We start from the raw sequence: 22,879 nt of genomic DNA on the forward strand, positions 1-22,879 counted from the left end.
AGTACTATTCAGCCATAAAAAGGAAGCCCTGACACCTACTACAACACAAATGATCCCTGAACACACTGCGCTCAGGGAAAGAAGCCAGTCTCAAAAGACCACACATATGACTCCATTCATGGGAAACGTCCAAAACGAGGAAATCGATGGAAACCGAAAGCAGACTGGTGGTTGCTTGAGGCTGGAGTGGGGCGGGGGAGAGTGGGGCGACAGCGGAAGGGAACAGCGTTTCCTTTCGAGATGATAAAAATGTTCTGAAATTGTGTGGGGATGGTTGCTCATTATCTGTGAAAATATGAAAAACCACTGAACTGTACGCTTCAAAAAGGTGAGTTCTGTGATATGTAAATTGTATCTCAATAAAGCTGTTTTGAAAAAAGAGAAATGAAAGAAAACAGGGAAAACAAACAGTAGGACGTGTGTGGACGCTCCATCTGCTACCGAGAGCCTGGTGCGGCTCCAGGCTTCCCTCCACACGCCGCCCCAGCCTCCAGCGGCGGAGAGGCGCTTGGCTCCGCAGGAAGCACGTGCTGGGCCGGGCCGGCCTCGGGCCTGCAGGGGGTGCCGGCCCCACTGCTGTGGCACGGGCGCTGCCCGCCGCGCGTCTCCACGCCCCCGCGGCTCCTGCGGCAGCAGGTCTGGGCGGAACGACCTGGTCGATCCCGGCTTCCTGGCTTCGGCCCTCACACCCCCTCCAGCGCAAGGGCTCCCACGCGGCCCCGCTGCGGCCTGGAACTCCACACCAAGACCCTACTCACTGTCAAGACCACCGTCCTCAGGGCAGGTCTTGGCACCTGGCTCTGACCAGCTGCCCTCCCTAAAATGGCCTGGCTGGAGCCCGGCCAGCCCAGCTGACTCAGGCCTGTGTCGCCTGCGGCCAGCCTGGACTTCCAGCACGGCCTTCCAGAGGCGCCTCCTGGGTGGGTTGCGACAGCCCTGAGGGGCTGGGGTTTGCCACAGACCCTGCCACCTGGAACCTTCCACTCGGTGCTCAGGAAGCCAAGGCTGAAGAGCCCTTTTGTCAGACGAGGGGGCCTGAGGCCGGCTGGTTCCCCCGGGAGTCTGACGGGCCTGGAATGGAGAAGCAGTACGGACCGCGGGGCCAGATGCTGTTCCCCGGTGCCAGGGTGGACCAGTCCCCATGGCCCGGCTGGACTGGACACGGGCACCTCGGGGTACAAGGAGGCTACCCATACCCCACCCTCCCTCACACAGGCCCGATGAGGCTGCCAGGGGTCAGGAGCCAACAGGACCACGTGGCCAGGCTGCGTGAGAGGGGGTCGAGGTTCAGCCCACTGGGGGCTCTGCTCTCTGCGCCACCCCTCCCGGAGCAAGGAGGCCCTCCCCAGCCACTCCTTCCTCCCCTCCTCCCTCCCTCCTTCCTTCCTTGGAGAGGAGGGAGGCAGGGGCTCCGTGAGGACAGGGCTTTGTCCCGCCCCCCAGACTAGTGAGGGGAGCCCCGTGAGGACCCACTGAGAGGAGGTGGCGGTGACGTGGCAGCAGTAATGCAGAGCCCCCAGCACGCCCCCTCCCTGCTCCGTTTGTCCACAGCGCCTACCAGCTCGTGACGCTTTAAACTGTCCCGTCACCTGTCTCCCCCAAAGGTTAGGGCGGCAGCCGCTGCACGTCAAGTAAACGTTTGCAGAAGGAGCGGGTGACAGTTATGACTGCAGTGTCCTGCGGTTGAGAAACCAGAGGCCCAGCTGGGACCAGAACGGGGCAGTCGCAGGGCCGGCTGGCCAGGGCTTCCCGCTCCCTGGGTCCGGGGAAGGGGTGCCGGCCGTCATCCCGGGCACGCAGGGCCATGGGCACAGGGGGCTCGTGGCACCGTGCAGGGTGTGTCGGGGGGCTGGCGCCGCTGAGGCAGACGGAAGAGCACGAACAAATTTGCTGAAATCTGCTGCTGCGTGACAGTTTTGAGGAAGAAAGGGGAAAAATGGCTCTAATCTTCTGCTAAAAATTTGTTGCCTTGTTTGATTTGCAGCTGAGGAAACTGTTGAGACACTGACGAGAATCTCAAAAGGAAAAGTTTTGAACCTTCCTTTGACGTGTGGGTGCAATTACTGGCTAAACAAAAACATCCCACTGGCCGAGGGGGTGGAGAGACGTCCCGGTCCGTGACTGCGGAGGAACGACCCCCGCGGTCCAGCTCCCCCTGCGCCCGCTCCAGCCGAGCCGGGTCCTCGGGGAGCCCGCACGAGGGGCTGGGCCTCGCGACCCGCACGCCCAGGGCACGGCAGGACGTGCGGCAATGCTTCTCCCTGGGGCTGCAGCCAGCCCGCCGCCCTCCGCTCACGGACCAGTGGGGCTCCTTCTCGGGCTCAGATTCTGTGCAAGCTCAGATGAACAGCCATGTCCCCCTGAGTCCAGGCCACGGCTGAGTCCCCTGGCATCTGCCTCGCTCCTGTCTGTGTTCAAGTCCTGCCCCTAACCTGCTGGCGGCCCGGGCCTCCTATCTTCCTGGGCCTCAGTTTCCATCTGCTGAAGCATGAGGGCAGTGAACTTGATCTGTAAGGACCTTCCAAGCCTAGCACTTGGGAGACCCGGATGGAGGATAGACAGCCCCCCCCGGGAGCCTGTGTGCCCTGTGGATGGACTGTGGCTGCCCCGGGCCAGGGAAGGGCTGCCAGGAGGGCGGACCTGCCACGAATAGTAAGAGACACTGCTAGCAGGAGACAGAGGCCCACAGAGAGTTAAAAAGCCCGGTTAGACCGCCACCGAGCCTCACGCGTGTTTATAAATCCCCCGGCCTCAAAACGAAATCAACAGCTCTCCTGGCTGGAGGAAGACAGCTCAGGGAGAAAAGCGGGGGAGCTGCGGGTGTCCCGCTGGGCCGGAGTAGCAGGGCCGACCGGACCTCACGGATGGGGGGGGGGGGGCGGGCACAGACCTCGCCAGCCCCGCCTCTCCCCAGCCCGCACACCCGCCTCCGCGAGGCCCAGGGCTCCGCGACCTCGGGCAGGTCCCTCCGGCGCCCCACGGGCCGGGGTCGCTCGGTGCTCGGTGGCTCAAGGGACACTCCCCGGCTCTGAAGCTGGGGGCACAGGCCCGGCCCAGCCCGATGGTGTGCTCAGGGGAGGGGGCCCTGCCGGGCCTTGCCAGTTCCCAAACAGGCAGTGTGCGCTGGGGCTCTCCAGGCAGCTCCAGGAAGGGCGGCGCTGTGGGGACCCATGCCTGCCAGGCCAGCACACGTGGAAGACCCTTCTCACACTACCCTCCGGTCGACCGTCTCCCCAGCATGGCAGGGCGAGTTTATCTACCATCAGCTGTGAGGCGCCACGTAGGGCCTGGACACACAAGTGAGCTTGGCAGGCTGTGTCCTGTGGCCGCTGCATGTCCCCTGCCCAGGAACAGTGGGGCCCGGGGAGGCTCTCACCCAGCCAGGCCCACTGCTTGTCCCCCTGCGGCCAGCAGCCCCCTCGGCGGAACGCCTGGAGGGAATCCACCCCAGTGAGGAATCTCGGGGCCCGTCCTGGACTCTTAGGTCCTGGCCGGGAGCTCTGCTGGAGTGTGATGTTTCCAAAGATGGGGGCGGGGGGGATAGGCAGGGAGAGCACCGGGGCCTTCGGCAGCTGGGGCAGGCTGCCCACGGTGCTCCCCACCACCAGGAGGGGTGGGACGGGTCTAGCTGAGCTGAGGCTGGGGTCACTCTGGGGTAAACCTCAACGCTCCCAGACTGCACCGGAGGGCAGCTGACATCCGGCAGCCAGTGCCGCCGCAGTGACAGAGAAATACCCTGGGAGGTGAGTGGAGCCGCGCGACGTCACGTCCCCAAGTGGGGCTGCGCATCCACCTCTGCTCCCGCATGAGCCAGGTGGCTTGGGCCAGACCTCACGGAAGCTGGAAAAAGGAAAAATGCCACCATCCCGGGATGGTGGGGTGGGGTGGGGCGGGGCGGGCCACGGAGGCCCAGCCCTTCCTCAGCCCTGACCCCAGAGCCTAGCCTGGCTCCCCCTCCGTCTCCCCTTGAGGTGCCAGGAAGATGCCCCCAGGAGGTGGCCCAGCGTGTGGTCCTTGGGGCTGGCATTCCGTTGCCCAGAACACGGATAACCCTGTACTAGTTCTGAGACTTGACCAAGCCGTTCCCTCTCTCTGAGACTCAATTTGCTCACCTATAACATGGGGACACTACTGCTCACCTTCCCAAGTCTGGAAAGATCAAACGGTCAGTGGATGTGAAGACAGCTGTAAACTGCATGCAACTTTGCTGGGTGTGTGACTGTCACCCACGATGACCATGGAGTAAAATCTGGGCTATATCTTGATGGGTACCTCTCACACCCTCCAGAGGCAGCCCAGAACGCCACATGTCCGAGGACCCAGGCCTTCTGGAGACATCAGAAGATAGCCACAGGAAACCACCAGTGCAAACCTGATCCCCTCAGGAAGGAGGAGCGGGGACAACACCCCGCCCGAGGCCGCAGCGCACGGGCCGGGAACACAGGGGCGGTGGCGCAGGACAGCCTGCCCCGCACGTCCCAAGGAGCCCCCTTGTTTGCCTCCCCCAGGGTGGCAGAGGGACAGGTGGACGGAAGATGGCGCTGTCCAGTGGCTGGTCGGTGCCCCCTACCTGGGAGGGAATGGCAGAGACCGCCAGGCCACTTCTGCATGGATGCAACAAGGTCCCACCTGCCGGGCAGACACAGGGACCCGGAGACCCTCTGTCCTGCCAACCTGAGCCAGAGCCCGGCCCATCAACTCCAGGGCGCGGGGCTTGGCGAGTTCCCGGGACGTCTGTCAAGAGCTGAGGGCTCCACCAGTCTCACTGCGCAGGTGGGGGGCACGGCGGGAAAAGCGAGGAGAGAGAGCAGGGCCCCCCGGAGGGTCCAGCGGCCCATCTGCCACCCTGTCCCAGGCCAGGTGAGGCCACACGTGCCTCCTCCTCCTGTGCCAGCGGGCTGCCCACACTCGTCCGCAAACGCTCCCGACCTCGGGCTCTAATCAGCAGACAGGGAACCGTTAGCAGAGCCCAACTACAGGACAGTCATCGCCTGCCGAGTCCCACCCCGCGTCCTTCAGCAGGGGACTGACTGTGAGAGACGCTTGTAAACAGCCCGCAGAGAAGGAATGAAGACAATTCTCATCGGCAGGAAGGCGCGACGCGGCCATTCAGGCCGGAGACCAGCTTCGGGGGCCCCATCCCTCCCAGGGCCTCCCGCCCCACTGCCCGCCCCCTGCTGCCGCCATGGGGCCACCCTGCAGGCCCAGCAAGGTGGGGTGCTCCGGTGGTGGCTTTGGCAAGACTCTGGGCTGGGGGGGCAGCAGATATGGCTGAGTGGGGAGGTGCAGCCACTGACCATGTGGCCGGGGAGGGGGCCTGCTTCAGCTGGCCAAGCTGCTCCCCGGCCAGCAGGGCCCCCCACCGCTTCTGGCCACAGGCTGAGCCTCTCCCTACGCTGCCGTCACATCAGGGCTGTGAGCAAGGCCCCGACAGCACCCACCGCCGCCCGGGCACCTGGGACCTCTTGGGAGGAAGAGGAGGGGAAGGAGGAGGAACACGCCTTTGTCGTTCGTCTGGCCAGTCTGGAGGCCGCTGCTCTGGCCCTGCCCCACCCCCGCCATTCCAGAGCAATGTCCTCTGAGCCTACCGACCGAGTGACCCGTGTCCCTGCTCAGATGCGCGGGTGAGCAGAAGCTCCGTCACGATCTCCCCACTACAGACAGCAAACGATAGCGGGCACCCTAAATCCACCCTGAGCCGTAGGAGCTGGCAGTGGGGGGCCTCGTGGGTCGGGCCGGCAGCTGCAGGACCAGCTGGTGAAGGGCGTGCACCTGGCCGGTGAGGGCAGACAGAGGGCCAAGCAGCCCCGGCGCCTGCGCCCTTGCCATGGACGCGGGCTCTGTGTTTCTCCCGCCAGGCCTCTGAGTTATATCAGAAGATGTTAAACAAAGCCTTAAAAAACATGGTTTTTTGAATTGTGGTAAAATAAAACTTGCCATCTTAATCATTTTTAAACGTATTGCTCAGCATTAAGTACTTTCCCACTGTTGTGGAGCCGTCACCACCGTCCGTCCACAGAACTTTCCATCTTCCCAAACTGAGGCTCTGTCCCCATTACACACTAACTGGCCCTCCCCCTCCCCCAGCCCTGGCCCCCACCCCCTACTTTCCATCCCTGTGACCCTGGCTCCTCCAGGGCGGACCTCACAGAAGTGGAATCACACAGTATCTGTCCTTCTGTGTCCAGGTCCACCCATGTGGTAGCAGGTGTCAGTTTCCTTCCTTTTTAGGGCTGAGTGATATTCCATTGTGTGGATGGACCACGTTTTGTTTCTCCACTCACCCATCGATGGACACTTTTTGGCTGCTGGGACACAGGTGTGCAAACATCCTCGGGGCACATGCCCAGAAGCAGAATTGCTGGATCACGTGGTGAACAAAGCCGCTTGCACGACTCAGTTACGGTACCTGTGGAGGCACACTGTGCGGTCCCGTCTGACACAGTGCCTTCAGGGTCTAGCGTCTGTCCACAAACCCCCTCCACAAAACCTCCTGCTACAAGAGGCTAATTGGCCAGACTTCCCTTCCCGTTAGGGCTGCCAGGAAGCTCAGGCCCGACGGCCAGAACGTCTGGGATCTGTTTCTTGCAGACATCATGGTATCACCTGCCAGGAATTCTTTGTGGAACAGTGGGATCTTGTCCAAATAGATGTGATCACGGAAGACGGTCAGGGAGCTGACACAGCGAGTGCAGATGAACCCCAGGAGAGGGGCCAGGTGATGGCCCACCCCCAGGCTGATACCTAGCACGTCTACACAGGGACCGGTGACGCAGCCCCTCTGAGGTGTTGGGGCAAAGCCAGCAGGAACAGGAGAGTGAGCTCCCTCACGGCAGGAGGACGTGGGCTAGAGGGGACCCAATGGCGGACTTTAGATCCCCATCCGGTGTCGAGGGGACAGGAGCAGTTTGGGACGCAAATCCGGGATGCTGGCTCTCCAGAAGTGGGTGACGGGCTGTTAAAGGGGCACGTGAAGCCGAACGCTCCACGGGCCGACACCTGGCGTGTGGGGCAGGGCCCGTGTCCTGCAACTTTGGGGACAATCCCGAAGAGACAGAACCCAGAGCTCGAGCAGGTTCTGTGTCTCCCATCCCAGTCCTGTGCACGGAAACTCCTTGAATGGAACGGACCCTGTGAGAACAGCTGGGTGTAGCAGGAGAAGCGCTGGGCCCAGAGTCAGGAGGACAGTCTGCTCCTGGCACTGCCCTGCGGGGCTCTGGGTGTTTCCGGGCAGGGCTGTCCCAATGCTGGGCTGCCCAGCTGTACACGGCTGAGTGGAGCTCTGGGGGCTGCGCTGTCCTCCGTCTGCAAGGACCTCCTGCCTCTGTGCGAGGGCACTGCCCAGGGAGGGCGAGGGGACCCTCGGGCAGAAGCGGGTGCGCCCCAGCCCCTGCCACCCTCCTCACTGCAGCTGTGATGCCCCATGATCAGCGGTAAGAACACTCGACTTGCCTGAAGACGACCGTTACACGTCCTTTCTCAGCAGGCCTAATTTCCGGCTTTTTAAAGAGCTGGGTCCGTATCTTTCCCATCTAGACACTTTGCAAGGACCACACAGGGGTGAAGAGCGGTATCACGGCCAAGTCTGAGAGCGCCGAGGCTGAAGTGACCGCGCGCGACAGCGGCCCGAGGCCGGCGGTGGCTCGCTGGCTGTGCCGCGAGCCTTTTGTGTGTTGAGTACGGCCAGTGGTGGAGCAGGGCCGGACCAGACGGCGGAGGTCCCAGGGTGGAAAGAGCCCAATTCAGCGGCTCAGTGGGACCTGTCTGCAAATTCGGGGTTGGGCCTGCAGTCTGGGTTCTGAGGCCCGATGACACCCCCGGGCCCCGTGGCACCCAGCAAGGAGTCAGGAAGTTGGCATCCCTGAGGCCCACGGGACGAGAAGGGGCTTAATATTCAGGACACGTCATTCGTTGCATGAGAAAATCAACAGCCATCCGCGCCTGTGGACATTTCTCCACACAGACGCACAGCAGTGCGCTGGCTTTCTCAGGCCTCGGCTCCAACGGACAGGAGCAGCCTGGCACCGCCTCGGGGGGCTGGAGGGCTGGGCCTTTTCCTCCATTACGTGTCTTATTTTACATACAACGTTGAGGAAGGTGGGCGAGGCCCTGGGACCCCTGGACCCCAGGCCCAGTGCAGCCGGACGCAGGGCGTACGTGGCACTGTAAGGAGGTTACGACCCTCAGAGGCGGCCCCCCATCTGCGTGCGTGACACTCAAGGAAAGACCCACTGATGGTGAAACAAAGGAGACAAGACACTGAGAAGCAGATTCGACAAGAAACGTGCAGGGTGATACACATCTGCGAGCTGTTCCCGCAGGGGACATGGACCCCAACAGACAGAAAGACACAGCGACGTCCTTGTGGGAGGGTGTGTCCAGGAGGCGGCCGAGCCCGACCTTCATCTCCGCTCCTCACAAGAGCCGGCAAGCTCTAGGCTGGCTGGTGGGGGAGCTGGATGTGCTGATTCCAAAGTTCATATAAAAATAAGCAAGAGCTGCCAGGAAAACCCTGATAAAGAAGAGTCACAGGGGCAGGAGATCACGGAGACCTGGCCGCGACCTGACACGTGGGCATCTAGCGCACGAGGGGGCAGACCTCACACCAGCGAGAAAAGACAGGCTTTCAATAAGTGGTCCAGGCGTCCCAGGAAGAGCCTCTTCCAAAAAACAGGCAGGTATCACACTTCCCACCTTGTAAAGAATCAAAACAAAATTCCAAATCAATCAGATCTAAGTGTAAAAAATGAAACCACCAGAAAATCAGAAGAAACCATGAGAGAATTCTTTTATACCCTGACACGAGAAAGGTAAAGACATGAACAAAAACCCAGAAGCTAAAAAGGAAAAGGCAATACATGCATCTGTATAAAATAAATTTAAAAGCCAAACACTTCTGCTTGGTAAAAAAACAGCACAAAGTCAAAAGACAAATGGTAAATTGGGAAAACATATTCACAACTTAAAATGAACTCCACTCCTTAATATACAAAGAGCTCCGAAAAACCAACAAGAACCAACAATCCATTTGAAAAATGGACCAGAACATTAACACATATAAACAGATTTAAAAATCCTCACTCATCTATGATAAGGAGACTGAAGGTTAAAACTACACTGAACTACCCCATTTCAGCTACCAGACAAGAAAAATCTAGAAGTCTGACGGTTGTAGGGAAACCGGCACCCTCACAGGTAGTGCTACGACACGTCCCACACGGTTCCCATTGGCCCTCAGACGACTGTCTGGCAGTGCTGCCGAAATAAATGCAGGTACCCACTGACCCCGCTCTCCCTTCTGGAAGCTTCTCCTACACACAGACTCGCACACACTGGAGACTCCACGTGTAGGGCACTCGCCGCGGCCTTGCTCACGAGCACGTTCCCGTTAACTGTCAGGGTTTAATACGTCATGGCACACGCGCACGGTGATGCGCCACACGCCATGTTAAAAACAAACAGCGCCTGCCTATCAGTGGGAAAAGTCTCCCAAATGCTCAAAGACCCAAAAGCAGGCTGCAGAAACAGTTTGAAAACAGACTCTTGACTTCAAAGGAGGGCGGGCAGTACAAATACGTATTAGGGGAAATAAACCCACCAGTGCGAAGAAGTTACCGTGTGAGAGGAGCCAGACAAGACGCCTTCTGTGCGCGACTGGCCTGACGCTCGCCACCCTGGGCAGGCATCCCATCCTCGGGCTCCCCGCGAAGGAGCTGGGACTCGGGGGGGAGGTGAAGCATCCGCCCAGGGCCCAGTGTCTGTGAAGCAGGAAGTCACATCGGGACGTGTGTCCTCTGGAGCCTACCTCCTGGGTGCTCTGCCCTGCAGTCGCCCACATGTGCCCTGGCGTCCTTGTGCCCCAAGAACACCGGCTGGGAGCCAGGCGAGGTCACTGCACTCAGCTCACAGCCCAGAGGAGGGGTGACGCCACAGCTGGGTCCCGCAGACGGGCAGGGCCCAGGGGCAGACAGAGCAGGTCGTGGAGCCTGGGGAGGGAAGCCGGCTGGAGGGCAGCCTGGTCTTGACTCTAGGAAGCTCTGGTCCCGCCACCATGGCGGGCGGGGTTGCGGGGTGGAGGCTGCCGGCCCTGTGGTCCTCACACAGACCACCCAGGCTTTCAGGGCAGAATGGGGGCTGCTGGGCAGGGAGGCCTGGACCTCCGCTGGGGAGCTGGAGCGCAACTTGGGGCAGGGGCCGGGGTCTTTGGAGCTGGGGGACGTGACCGTGTCACCTCCCGCCGTGTGGCAGACCAGCGGCTCCTGTGACCCGGGCTTCATCTGCTCAGTGGGAATGGCATCCCTGCCTCAGGGCCCGTGGCCGTTAGGTGAGAACGTAGGCAGGGTCAGGGTCAGTGGTGCCCCACGCGTGCAGTCAGCAAGGAGCCGTGACCAAGTTACAGCCAGCGGGAGGGAGTGGTGCGTGTGGCAACATCAGTGCTGCCCGCGCTGTGGCCGCCGCCGGCGCCGTCCAGCCCACACCCCTGCCCTCTGGCCGCTCAGCCGGCACCGAGGACGCAGGTGCTCAGGGCGACATCGTCCCAGGGGATGAGCCTTCCTCACTGGAACCAGGAACAATCTCTGGGACTCAGCCCTCGCCGGGCATCCCCAGCACCATGGCCCGCAGTGTTCTGTCCCCTCCAGGAAGCAACGCCCAGAGAACGTTCCAGAAGCATGGGCAGTAGGCCACCAGGAAATCGCCGGGGGCAGGACATGCTCAAGGCCCTGGTTAGCAGCAAGAGGACCCAAGGGCGAGAGGGGTCCCGAGGAGCAGAGGCTGGGCCTGCTCTGGGCTCAGGGCTCCCTGGCAGGTGAGGGCAGGTGAGAACAGGTGGGGTGGGGGAGGGAACTGAGGTCCAAGGACTGACTAGTTTGCCCCCCGGGTGCGGGCTGGGAAGGGCGAACCTGCAGGTGGGGGAGCCAGCGGGGCTCAGGGGGTCTGTGGTGCGGCGAGTGGGCCAGGGACCGGGGGCGAGGGCAACGAGGTGTCAAGAGCCGTGAAGGCCGCTCCCTGCTGCCCCCCACATTCCGGAAAAGGGAAGGACGCGGAGGCTGGTAGACTCTGTGATTAGACAGCGCTCCTGCCTGGTGACGCAGGGACGGGAGCAGGGCAGGCTCCATGGGCACCGCGAGCTTCCTGATCACAGGGAACCCGGCTATTTTCTACCCCACTCCATTTCCAAAAAGAGACACTCATCTGAAATGTCTCTGGGCTGAGCAGAGCCACAGGCTGGCGCTGGGGCAGCCCCACCCGCGGGACGGAAGCAGGCAGGGCGGGAACTGGGAGGGGAGGCTCCGGTGCAGGGGCTCCTCCCACGGTCTCCGAGGGACATTGGGACGGGGGCGCAAAGCCCAGAGATGAATTCTGCTTAATTACGTGCGTGCTGAAGCATTTAGAGGTACAGATGTTTGCAATTTTCTTTAAAATGCATTAAGAAAAGAGAAAGTACTGGTGGGTGGAAGGGGGTAGAGAGGTGCTGCGTCACACAGCAGCCACAGGAGAGTGTGTGCAGCAGGACCTGGGGGGACGCATGGGTGTTTACTGTAAAACTCTTCAAACTTTGCCGTACGTTTGACGGTTTGTTCGTAACATGATGGGGGAACCGGTAGGGCTGAGTTTGCATGCCGGCTCCACCACCCGGGACCCAGGGCGAGCCAGGGGGACCAACCTCACCCCCCTCCACGCGAAGCTCGCTCCTCACCAGAGGGGCTACTGCCGGGGGCACGAGCGTCTGCCAGGCCCAGAGCTGCCACGCGTCTAGCCCTCAGGACTGCACCCCGGGAGCGCCAGGCGGCTCATTGCTTTGACAGCCCCAAACGTGGCCCACGAGAAGCTAAACATGGGCAACCGTGTGGCATCATCAAGGTAAGAGCGGCGACAGCGGCAGCGGCGGTGCTTCTGTGCCAGGCACGTCACCGCGTTCCCCATGACAGCCTGCAGGGGGGTGGGGTCAGCTCCACGTCCAGGCGAGCAGACTGAGACCAGGGCCACGGCTGGGGAGGGACAGAGCCAACACCAGGCCCAGTGCCCAACCGCTAAGAAGAGGGATGACCGAGGGCGGGAGGGGTGGGCGCGCCCGGGCAGTGCCCTATGCCCACCAGGACCACTGGGAAAGGCCCGGGGGGCACAGGGAGCGTGTTCCCTGAGTCTGCTTCGGGCCCAGAGTCCCAGCTGGTTTGCCCAAGTTCAGTCTTTACCGGAGGGCACTCTGCCTCTACTAAACGGCTAGCTGTGGCCTCAGTTTCCCCATCTCTACACGGGGGCCTCGTCTCCCTGACGGCTGGCTACCTTAGGATAGATGAGGTGGGAGTAGCCAAGGGCCCCCAGAAAGACCCAGACAGGCCACGCACCACAGGCGGAGGGCCCAGGAGCCTCCCCTCCCGGCCCGCCAGGCACTGAGTGGGCACAGGCCGGCAGGCGTGCACTCAGCTCTGAGCGGTAACCGGCGCGGTTGTCTCACCAACCAGCTGTGAACTAATTACAAAAAGTTCTAACTAGTCGAGCTCCCTCTCCAAGCATATGTTCCCAATTAAGTCAAACTGCAGTGGATTTCAATCAATCTTCCTTGAAGCAGCCCAACTTGAAGACTCCTCCAGGGGGAGAGAGGAGAGGAGACCTGCATAAGGATTACACCGGCAGCACCGCGGATAAACACACAGCCGGGGGAGCTACACGCTAATTGGGCCCCTCGGTCCGTGTCCTCCCACTCTGCCCAGGCCATGAAGCCGCGGTTCTGCGGTCGCACAGATGAAGTGGGGCCTGGGGGAAGCCAGGCCACCTGGAGGGGTGTGCTGCCCTCTCCTGCTGCCTCCACGGCCCGGGGACCGAGGTGAAGGGGACGAGGTCTTGGCCTCACAATGGTGTGGTCAGACGTGGCCTGTGACCTCCTGGTAACCCCCACGTGGGCGCATCATCCCCGATTTTATAAAGGATGTGCTGGGGACTCGGGTGGCAAAGCAGGACATGCCCGAGACCACCCAGCTGAGGGGCAGGATTCCAGGCGAGGTCTACAGACTCGGATGCCGGTGCCCCCAGGGCACCACCTACGTCTCCGCGGTTTCCACGAGCCCAGGTCCCCTTCGGGCCCATCTCAGCGCCACCTGGCGGGGCTCCCTGAGCCAGACATGAGGTCTTCCCGGTCCACTCCACCAGGACCAGGACGCCCAGTGGTTTCCCTCTGTCTGCCCTGAGGGGTCAGGGTGCAGGTGGGCATCCTCCTTCCAGGGCTGAATCCGCCCGTTTCCCTGCCTCCTGGGCAGGGCCTGCCCATGGACGCTCCGCCCGGGCTGGACGGCGTTGGGGCAAACTCTGTCTCTCTGGCGGCACGGTCAGACAAGAACTGTCGCTGCGACGGCGGTGACCCGTCCGCTCAGCCTTGGGGGCGTACACCTCTCCTCGCCCCAGAGCATCATACGACGGACCCAGGCCAGGGGCAGCAGGCAGGGCGGTGGGGGGGGCCGGGGTGGGGGAGGAGACCGGTGGTCCCGGAGCTGAGGCTGCTCACCTGGGAATGGTGGCCGGGCCACCAGAGGTGCAGCCCAAGGAGCAGGGCAGGGAGGTGGGGTGAGGGGTCAGGAGTGTGTGAAGGCCGGGGGCGACGGGGGGCGGGGGAGCGGCTCAGGAGACAACGGCCCTGGGTTCAAAGGCCAGCCCTGCTCCTTGGGGCTCGGTGCCCGTGACTAAAGTGCTGAACCTCTCTGAGCGAAGCTTCCTCGTCAGTGAAAGGGGGCAGCAGGACGTCCCCCAGGAGTGTGGGTGGGCACAGATACAGGAGGCCTAAGGAGAAAACCCAGGGCCCACGGAGCAGAGGCCTGTGGCCCCTGTGACTGAGATGGTGAGTCAGGAGACAGGACTTGGCCCCCACCATCACAAGGACCTTTCTGAAGCGAGCCCTGTGCCGGGGCGGGGGTGCTCCCGCGAGCCTGCTGGAGCTCAGGCTGGAACTGGCCACACGGAGAAGGGGCTGTGACGTGGGACAGAGGCTCCTGCTGGAGCTCAGGCTGGAACTGGCCACACGGAGAAGGGGCTGTGACGTGGGACGGAAACCTGCATGCCGAGAGCCAGGCCACACCAGGGCGCAGATACTGACCCGTGCCCTCCCCAAGCTGACACGGATGCCACCTGCCGCCTTGGCCGTGAGCGGCTCCAGGATGCACAGCCAGGCCCTGACACTGCGTGAGGTCCATGCGGGGCCCAGGAGTCTGGACACGGCCGACGTCGCTGACCCCACCCGCGGAGTGCGGACTGGGCCGGGCACCACCCGCCCGAACCTCCCACATAGGAAGGCTTGAGCTGGGAGCCCCCAACACCGGCCCCGTCGCCCCACATCCACTGACGGTGCTCACTGCACCTCTCACCTGGTCTGACCCTCAACACCATCACCAAGGGCCACTGAGGCTCCTCGTGACAGGCCTTGAAGCCCTGGAGCAGGAAAAAGGAAACATGGATTTCGGCAGCACTCACTGAGCCCCAGTCAGAGGCCTGGGAAGCCATCAGCCGTGACCCCAGGCAGAGCTCAACTAAGGACCAAGAAAGACACTCCCCATCCTGCCCTGACACGGCACCACTGACGGGCGGCCGGGGGTTCATCCGCCAGCAGCCCAGCTCTCCCAGCAGGACTGCGGCCCATTTAAAATGGTACAAGGTGACAGGTCCTGGAGCGGAGTACGGCCCAGCTGCAGCTCACAGCCTCGTTTTATCAGGGTTGTCACTTTTCCCATCTCCAGGAATCGGGAATAAAAAGGAGATTTGATTTGCCTCTAATAGATGCCAAGCGCACAATCACTGGCCTGTCCAAGCTCTGGGTGATCAGTAACTGCAGGCTTCCTGCCGTGACAACGCAGACAGGAGGATAAACGAAAAACAAAGCAAAAGCAACACAGTGCAAGTAGCAAACCCCACTTCCCAGCTGCAGGCAGATGCGGACTGGCTGGGATACAAACCCCAAACCGCCCAGCACCTCTGCCGGCATCTCCTCCCAGGGGGCACGCCCGTCACACCCGCCACGGGTGACGCACAGGTCAGGCTGTGGGCTCGCTGCGGCCAGCGGTCGGGAAAAACGAGACGGAGACCAAGAAAGCGGACGGGGCGGGCGGCTGGGGGCAGCACCACCCGGGGCAGGCTGTCCCTTCTGGTGGCTCGGGACGGGTGTTCTCGGCCAGCCAGGGGCCTGGGTGGGGGACAGGCCCCCGGTTTAGTCTAGTCTGGTCAGCTAGAAAGTGGGATGGCTGGGGTGCAGGAACCTCGGGCCAAACCCAGGAGAAAACAGGAGGGCAGGGCAAGCCCCGGACGAGCTCACCTGCAGGGTGAGCCGCTCCAGCTGCGTCTCCAGCACCTTCTTCTCTTCCTCCAGACGGCTCCGCTCCCCCTCTAGCTCCTCAACCTTCAACCTGCAAGGAGAGCAGACTCATGACAGGAACCCCACTGTAGCCCGCCCTCTGGGGAGGAAAAGGGGAAAGGTTACAAGATGGTTAAAAGGCTCGTTGCCAAGTACATATTTCTAGAAATGTGACATGAAGAGATGACGTTAAGGAAAAACTGTAAAACACAAGCCCAGGATGGGGCAGCGCAGCCAAGGCGTCTCTTCCGGTGCAGAAGCTTCTGCCGCGGGCAGAGGTGGGGCCCTCGCTGACCACGACCGGAAGGGAGCAGGGAGGAGAACTAACGGGTGGCACGGTGGGCCTGCACGTGTCCTGTGCCCACCAGTCCACCCCCACAAGTGTGCCGCGCACCGGAGGGGTCGCGCGAGTCAAGAGAACGACATGTAGAGAGTCTCCAAGCACGACGAAAAGACAGGGAAGCTCTACGTGCACTGTGGACGCAGCTGGTGGCTGGAGGCTGTGGGACCACCCGGACGAGGTACAGAAGGAGGCTCTTGCCCCGAAGGCCCAGAGGCCAAGCAAGGCCAGTGGCCGAAGCAGCCATGCGGGTAGGTTGCAGCTCGTCGTAAGAAGGCGCCGATTTTTGTCTTCCTTTTTAAATTTATTTTTTTTATAGCAACCGTGTTAATATGACTTAAAATTAAAAAATGCCAAGGAAGCAGTGCCCAGCACTGACACAGGGTAAGGAACAGAGCCTTTTCCACCAGCCAGAATGGAAAACTCACGCTTCATGGGTAATTCAGGAAGGTCTTGGCTCGGGAATGGGAGGTACCTGCTCCAGGCTGGCCCAGCAAATCACAATGGCGAGATCTGAGAGGACCAAACTCTTCCCGAGAAACCTAAGTGCATCCCTGAAAAACGCTCAGCAAGATTTATACAAGCACAGAAACGTTCAGAACCCAGCAACCTAAAACTCACAATGCCTGCCATCCAATCAAAGATTACTGGGCGTTAAGCAGGAAAATTGATCCACAATGAAGAGAATAACCTACCTGTGCAGAGTAACCACACAGACATTACCTGTGCAGAGTAACTGCACAGGCACTACCTGTGCAGGGTAACCGCACAGACGTCGCCCGTGCAGGGTAACCGCACAGACATGAAATCAGCACCTAAGGACACTGAAACAGTTATTAAAAGCTACTGGAACAAAGGAATAATAGTCTACTGTTCAGCAGTTAAGGACACGTATGGAAGATATAAACAAGACCAAGTTGAATTCCTAGAGGTGGAAGCTGCAATGCCTGAGATGAAAAGTCCTGGATGATATTAATGATGGACTAGACTCTGCAGGACAAAAGTTTAGTGCACTTGAAGACACAGCGATACAATATCCACAGTAGCAGACAGAGAGGAAAATCGATCTTTAAAACTGGAAGGAGCATTGCTGAGCGGCGGGGCAACTTCACGAAGGTGAATTTACGTGTAACTAGAGTCCCTGCGGTGGCGGTGGTGGTGGTGGTGGTGGTGGTGGGGATGGGACAGAAAAATACTGCAAGAAGGTTCCAAATGTGACGAAATTATAAAGACACAGACCCAAGAAGCTGCACAAACCCGGGCGCAAGAAACATGAAGAAAACAGCCCCAGTGCACAAACGATCTGGCTGCTCCAAACCAGTGATAAAGAAATCCCACAAGCAGCCGCAGAACGGAAGTGTTACCCACAGAGCAGCAAAGCAGCTTCCTCAGCAGAGACACTGCAAGCGAGGAGGAGGAGAAAAGTCCTTAAAATACTAGAAGAAATGAAAAAATGTCAAGCGAGAATTCTATCCCCACTGAAAACAAAAGCGAGATCAAGATGTTCTCAGACACACAAAACCAAAGGATTCATCACCAGCAGGCCTGCTCTACAGGAAACGTCAAGGGAAATCCTCAGGCAGAAGGGAAGGAGAAGCCACACAAAGGCGTGAGGAGCAACGGAAATCTCAGCTACGTGGGCAGAAGTATGGCTTTTCATATTATTTACATCCTTTAGAAATATTTAAATTACTATTTTTAAGAGAGGTTGACCGTTTAAACAAAACTAATAAAAAACATATTGGGGTTTCCAGACATAAACATTACGTAAACTTTATGACAGCAACAGCACGAAGGCTGCATGAACAGACGCACACAGCTGTGAGATTATATTATATATGTGAAAAGGTACAGTATCACCCGAAGGGAGACGGTGATAAGTGAAAGATGTGTATTAAAAACCTCAGAGCACCCCCTAAAATAAAAAAAACAAAGAGTTACAACCAAAAAGCCAAAAAAGGAAATAAAATGGTATAAAAAACACCCAAGTGGGGCTTCCCTGGTGGCACAGTGGTTGAGAGTCCGCCTGCCAATGCAGGGAACGCGGGTTTGTGCTCCGGTCTGGGAAGATCCCACATGCCGCGGAGCGGCTGGGCCCGTGAGCCATGGCCGCTGGGCCTGCGCGTCCGGAGCCTGTGTTCCGCAACGGGAGGGGCCACAACAGTGAGAGGCCCGCATACCACAAAAAAAAAAAAAAACCCAAAAAAACCCCCCAAAACACCCAAGCAATTCAAAAGAAGCCAGAAAAACAGGCAAACGGGAATGAAGAGACAGGACAAGCAGCAAAGAAAATAAGATGACAAGATCAAACCTAACCGTACAATAATCACATTAAATGTAAATGGTCTAAACACCCCAATTAAAAGGTGGAGAGACCATCAAAACGTATGAAAAAGCAGCACCCAATTAATTATATGCCACCAACAAAAAGGCACTTTCACCATGAAGACACCAACAGAATAATGATAAAGAGGTCAACTGACCAAGAGAACAGAACAATCTGAAACATTCGTGCACTAACAAAAGAGCTTCAGGGCTTCCCTGGTGGCGCAGTGGTTGAGAGTCCGCCTGCCGAGGCAGGGGACACAGGTTTGTGCCCCGGTCCGGGAGGATTCCACGTGCCGCAGAGCGGCTGGGCCCGTGAGCCATGGCCGCTGAGCCTGCGCATCCAGAGCCTGTGCTCCGCAACGGGAGAGGCCACAGCAGTGAGAGGCCCGCGTACCAAAAAAAAAAAAAAGACTTCATGAAGAGAATGAAAAGACAAGCTACAGAATGGGAGAAAAGATTTGCCAATATCTGATAAAGGACTCGTATCCAGATTGTATAAAGGACTCTACAAACTCAACAGCAAGCCAATAAGTAATCCAATAAAAAATGGACAAAAGTTTGAACATTTTACCAAAGAAGATATACAATGACAAGCACGTGAAAAGGTGCCCAACATCGTGAGTCAATAGGGACACAAAAGCTTAAACCACAGTGAGACGCTGCCTCGCATCTACCAGAAGGATTAAAATGGGGAGGACCAACCACACCAAGTGCTGGCGAGGAGAAGCCACACCTCCCGTCCACCGGCAGCGGGAACATGAAACAGTACAATCACTCTGGAAGACAGCTTCTTAAAGAGTTACTCACGCAACTACCAGCCATCCCACGCTGCAGTGTTCCTCCGGGAGAAAAGAAAGGACACAAGGACTCGGTGTGTAACACAAAGTAGCTTCATTCCCACAGCAAAAACTTGGGGCAAACCAGACGTCCACCAGCAAGGGCGTACATGAGCGAACAGTGGTGTATGCGCACAGGGGAATAAGGCTCAGCAGAGAGAAAGGGCGAACTGCTGGGACACGCACGTGCTGGCTCAAGACAACTAGGCTCAGAGAGAGAGAGGCCAGAGGACACACTGCACAGCTCCCATAACACACAGCTTCGTGATGTGCCCACCGCCACCCGGTGCTTGAAAGCAGACGGGTACCAGCTGCCTGGGGATGGCGGAGGGGAGGAGGGGGAGGCAGGGTTATAATTGAGCAAGAGGGAACGTTTGGGGGCGAAGGGCAGGCCCACTATCTTGAGTGTGGTAATGGTTCCATGGGTGTGTGCGTGTGCGTGTGCGTGTGAGAGAGAGAGAAAGAGAGTATATCCAGTTGTACACTTAACATGTGCAGCCTACAACTGTGAAGACACACGCTGCACCCGTGCCTTTGACAGGTCACCCTGTCCCTCGCAGAAGCGCCCGAGCAGTGCTGAGCTGCAGGTGCGGGCAGGGCTGCGAGCATCGCAGGGAACTGAGGAAGAGTCTCTGGCGCCCAGTGAGGCCAGTGCCCCGCACAGCTCGCATGCCACCCCCTAGTTTTCACAGGGGAACCTGAGGCTCACAGAGGTTAAGTGACCGCAGGGAAGCGGCCCATCCGGTACCCAGGCTAGGGAGCCCGGTAGTCGGGCTCCAGGGCCGATGCCCTTACCCTCTAGGTCAGTGCTTCTCCGAGGGACGACTCGGAGGTGTGACCCGCCCGGCCCCGGTGAGGCATCCCCGTGAGCTTGGGGGGGAGGTGGTGGTCAGTGCCCAGGCCACCGCCGGGAAGCCGCTTCTGGAGAAGGACCCTGCATCTCAGGGACAGGCTGCGTGAGAGCCCCGCAAGGCCCCTCTTAAAACAGGTATTATGGATTCTGAAGGCTTGTGAGCCAAAGTTCTCCGGTCTAAACTCAAATAAGCACACGTACGCGCCAGCAGACTTCCTAATAAGCGGCGAGCTAGAACCCATCCCAGCTGTCGGAGAGCAAACCACGTCAACAGCACTACTTGTGCATCTTAAAAACGGGCGCTTTCTTCTCCTTGTCCTCCTTTGAGGCGAACTGTTATCTCACCGAGGGGTCGGGGGAGAGGACGAATGAATGAGTGTGTGTGCGTGTTTGTTCAAATCTCAGAATGCTGGTCTGCCTTCAAAGTGTTCAAAGCAATCAGGTCTGGCATTAAGTGTCTTGAAATTGACTAACTCCAAGTTTTTTAAACACTGAGGGTATTACATAAACTGGATGACATCCCAGATCATTTCTCGAGAAGACGAAGCCAATCAAAGCAGGCGTGTGAGTGCGCGCGTGTGTGTGTGCACGTGCGCGTGTGTGTGTCAGGAGAAATCAGCGAGAGCGGGGTGTTTGTTATCTTCCCTAAAAAAACATTTGCAATGAATGTACCAACTACCCTGGAAAACTTCTGAGGGAAGAATGATTGCTTTTGCAGAACTAAAACCCAGGGTAGCGGGGGTAGGGTGCCAGGGGTCAGGCCCCCAGTGCTGGAGGGGACAGTGGGCGGAACTAGAGGCGCCGCTGAGCAAAGAGCAGCTGGGCTGGGAGGCCACTCGCCCAGGCTGACCGCCCTCTGGTCCCGGGCCCCACACCCTGCCTGCTGGCCTCCTCCCCGACCGCCTGCTCAGGGCTCTACAGCTGCTCTGTCCCCGTGGGCCTGGCCATCCCTCTGTCGGACGGTCTGCTCTGTGTCCCCAGCATTGGGCTCTCCGCAGGCATCGCTGGCCCTGTCCTGCGCCTGCAGCAGAGGCTTGAGCGCGGGGAGATGGACCGCACCAGCTCTGGAGCCGCTCGTACGAGGAGGGGGGTGTCCTGCTACAGACTGAATGTCTGGGTCCCCCAGATTCACACGTTGGAGCCCAACCCCGGGTGTGATATTTGGAGGTGGGCCTCTGGAGGGCGATGGGTCAGACGAGGCCGGGGCGGGGTGGGGCCCTCGGGGTGGGGTCGGCGAGAAGGCGTCAGCAGGCTAAGAGGGAGGCCTCAGGGGAAACCAGACTTGCCAACACCCTGACCTCAGGCTCCAGGCCTCCAGAACCGTGAGAAAGTAAGTGTGCTGTATAAGCCACTGAGAAGGTGCTGCCGGAACAAACACGTAAAAAACGTGCGGACCGACGGGCTCCTGGGCAGAGGCTGGGTGGGGCGGGAGGCAGCTGCCAGAAACAAGGACGCTGAGGGCGACAGTGGTGAGAGTGGAGGGCAGGGCCGTGTCACTAGGCCACAGCGGTTCTGCGAAGGCGAAACGCTGGAGACCGCTGAGCTCGGTGCCGAGAGAGTGTCCTGGTCCCTCCTGACCGTTGACGACAGAAGGTGAAATGAAAGTGAAGCAGGAACTGTTAACAGTACGTACCCCGGATCTGATGCGATGAGAAGGCATGAAACCCCAAACCCCAGCATCTTCCCAAAAGCCACACGTCAGCCTCGTCGCAGAACACGTCAGACAAACGTGGGCTGGGGATGCTGGTACGGCCAAGGTCGCGGAAAACAAAGACCGAGAAACTGGCAGAGAGCGGGGGAGGCGGGGGGATGAGATGGCTGAGACCAGGGTGGGGCCCTGGGCTGGACGCTGCTGGGTGAACGAACGGCTGAACGCAGGCCGCAGACCAGTTGACTGTGACTTGACTGTGACAAACGCACCAGGGAGACGAAGATGTTGATAATGAGGGACAAAGGTGAGCAGCGTGTGAGGCGCGCTGTGCCATCTGGGCACCTCTCCTGTAAGCCAGCAATTGTTCCGAAGTGAACAGCTGGCAAGAAAGAAGGGAAAGAAAGGAGGGAGGGAAGGAAGAATGACGCTGGGGTGGCTGTATTAACACCGGACAAAGGAGACTTCAGGAGATAACCAGACAGTGGCCACCCCAAAAAAGAGGAATGACAAACATGTAGAACGGTTTATTCACCAAGAAGACACAATAACTCTAAATGAACACGTCCCTAAAAGCAGAGCTTCAAAATACATGAAGCGAAAAATGACGGACCTGGAAGGAAAAACAGACAAACCCACAAGTATGGTTGGAGATTTCAAAGCTTCCTGCTAAGGAGTTAGAACTGTGGACAGAAGACGAGCAAAGACACACAGGACTGAACAACACTGTCAACCGATGGGATCTAACAGGAACTTACAGAACATACCACCCAATGCAACAGGATACTCATTCTTCTCAAGTACAGATAAAGCATTCTCCAAGACACAGCATGTTCCTGAGGCATTTAACAAACATGAGCAAATTAAAGAAACCGAAAACCATACAACCTGACTGAATGAAAATGAGACCACGACAGATCGCAAGTGTGGGATGCAGCTGAAGCAGTGCCTAGAAAAGATCTGTAGCCTTAAACGCTTATATTAGAAAACAGGAGAGATCTCAAATCAATAATCTAAGCTTCCACCTTAAGAAACTAGAAAAAAAGGGGAAAAATACAGCCAAAGCAAGAAGACGGAGGGAAATAATAAAGAGTGGAAATCAATGAAATTGAGACACAAAAACAACGAGGATAATGAACGAAGCCCAACACTGTTCCTTTGAAAAGACCAATTAAGTTGTAAGGCTCCAGCGAGACCGGCAAAGGGAAAAGTCGAGACGAGGCCGAGCGGCAGCACCAGGAGCGGGAGGCTCCGCGGGAGCGCGTCCACACGGACAGCTGCCCTCGGTCCAGCCAAGCCGCCCAACAAGGCACCCACCACCCGACCCTTCTAAAGACCTTCCACAACAGAAATACCCAGGCCTACGTGGTTTCACAGTCTCTTCCAGAAAAGACGAGGAGTACTTCCCGGCTTGCTGCGTGAGGCCAGCGTTACGCTCAGACAGAGCCAGAAAAGGACAGAACAACAGACGAAGCCCACAGACCAGTATCCCTCACAAATGGACCAAAAATCATCAACAAAGCACTGGCAAGCTGAATCC

General features: G+C 58.8%; 1 protein-coding gene across 11 annotated transcripts in view; it reads right to left on the reverse strand.

The window, feature by feature from the left end:
- MAD1L1 (mitotic arrest deficient 1 like 1) overlaps positions 1 to 22,879 on the reverse strand; it is a 315,176-nt gene that overhangs the window by 68,731 nt on the left and 223,566 nt on the right. For 10 of the 11 annotated variants that reach the window (XR_003436929.1, XR_003436928.1, XR_003436930.1 and 7 more), the window contains one exon: positions 15,296 to 15,386. Coding sequence is in view for 8 of the 11 variants with exons in the window: in XM_027125595.1 (XP_026981396.1) it covers positions 15,296 to 15,386 (91 nt within the window). In the remaining 3 variants the exon portion in view is untranslated. Of the gene's footprint in view, positions 1 to 6,912; positions 8,695 to 15,295; positions 15,387 to 22,879 lie in introns of those variants that run through there. The other variant, XM_027125599.1, reaches the window with a different exon arrangement.

Source organism: Aethalodelphis obliquidens, unplaced genomic scaffold (genome assembly GCF_003676395.1).
Source record: "Aethalodelphis obliquidens isolate GAN/ISIS:26980383/991018 unplaced genomic scaffold, ASM367639v1 scaffold30, whole genome shotgun sequence".
Classification (NCBI taxonomy): Eukaryota; Metazoa; Chordata; class Mammalia; order Artiodactyla; family Delphinidae; genus Aethalodelphis; species Aethalodelphis obliquidens.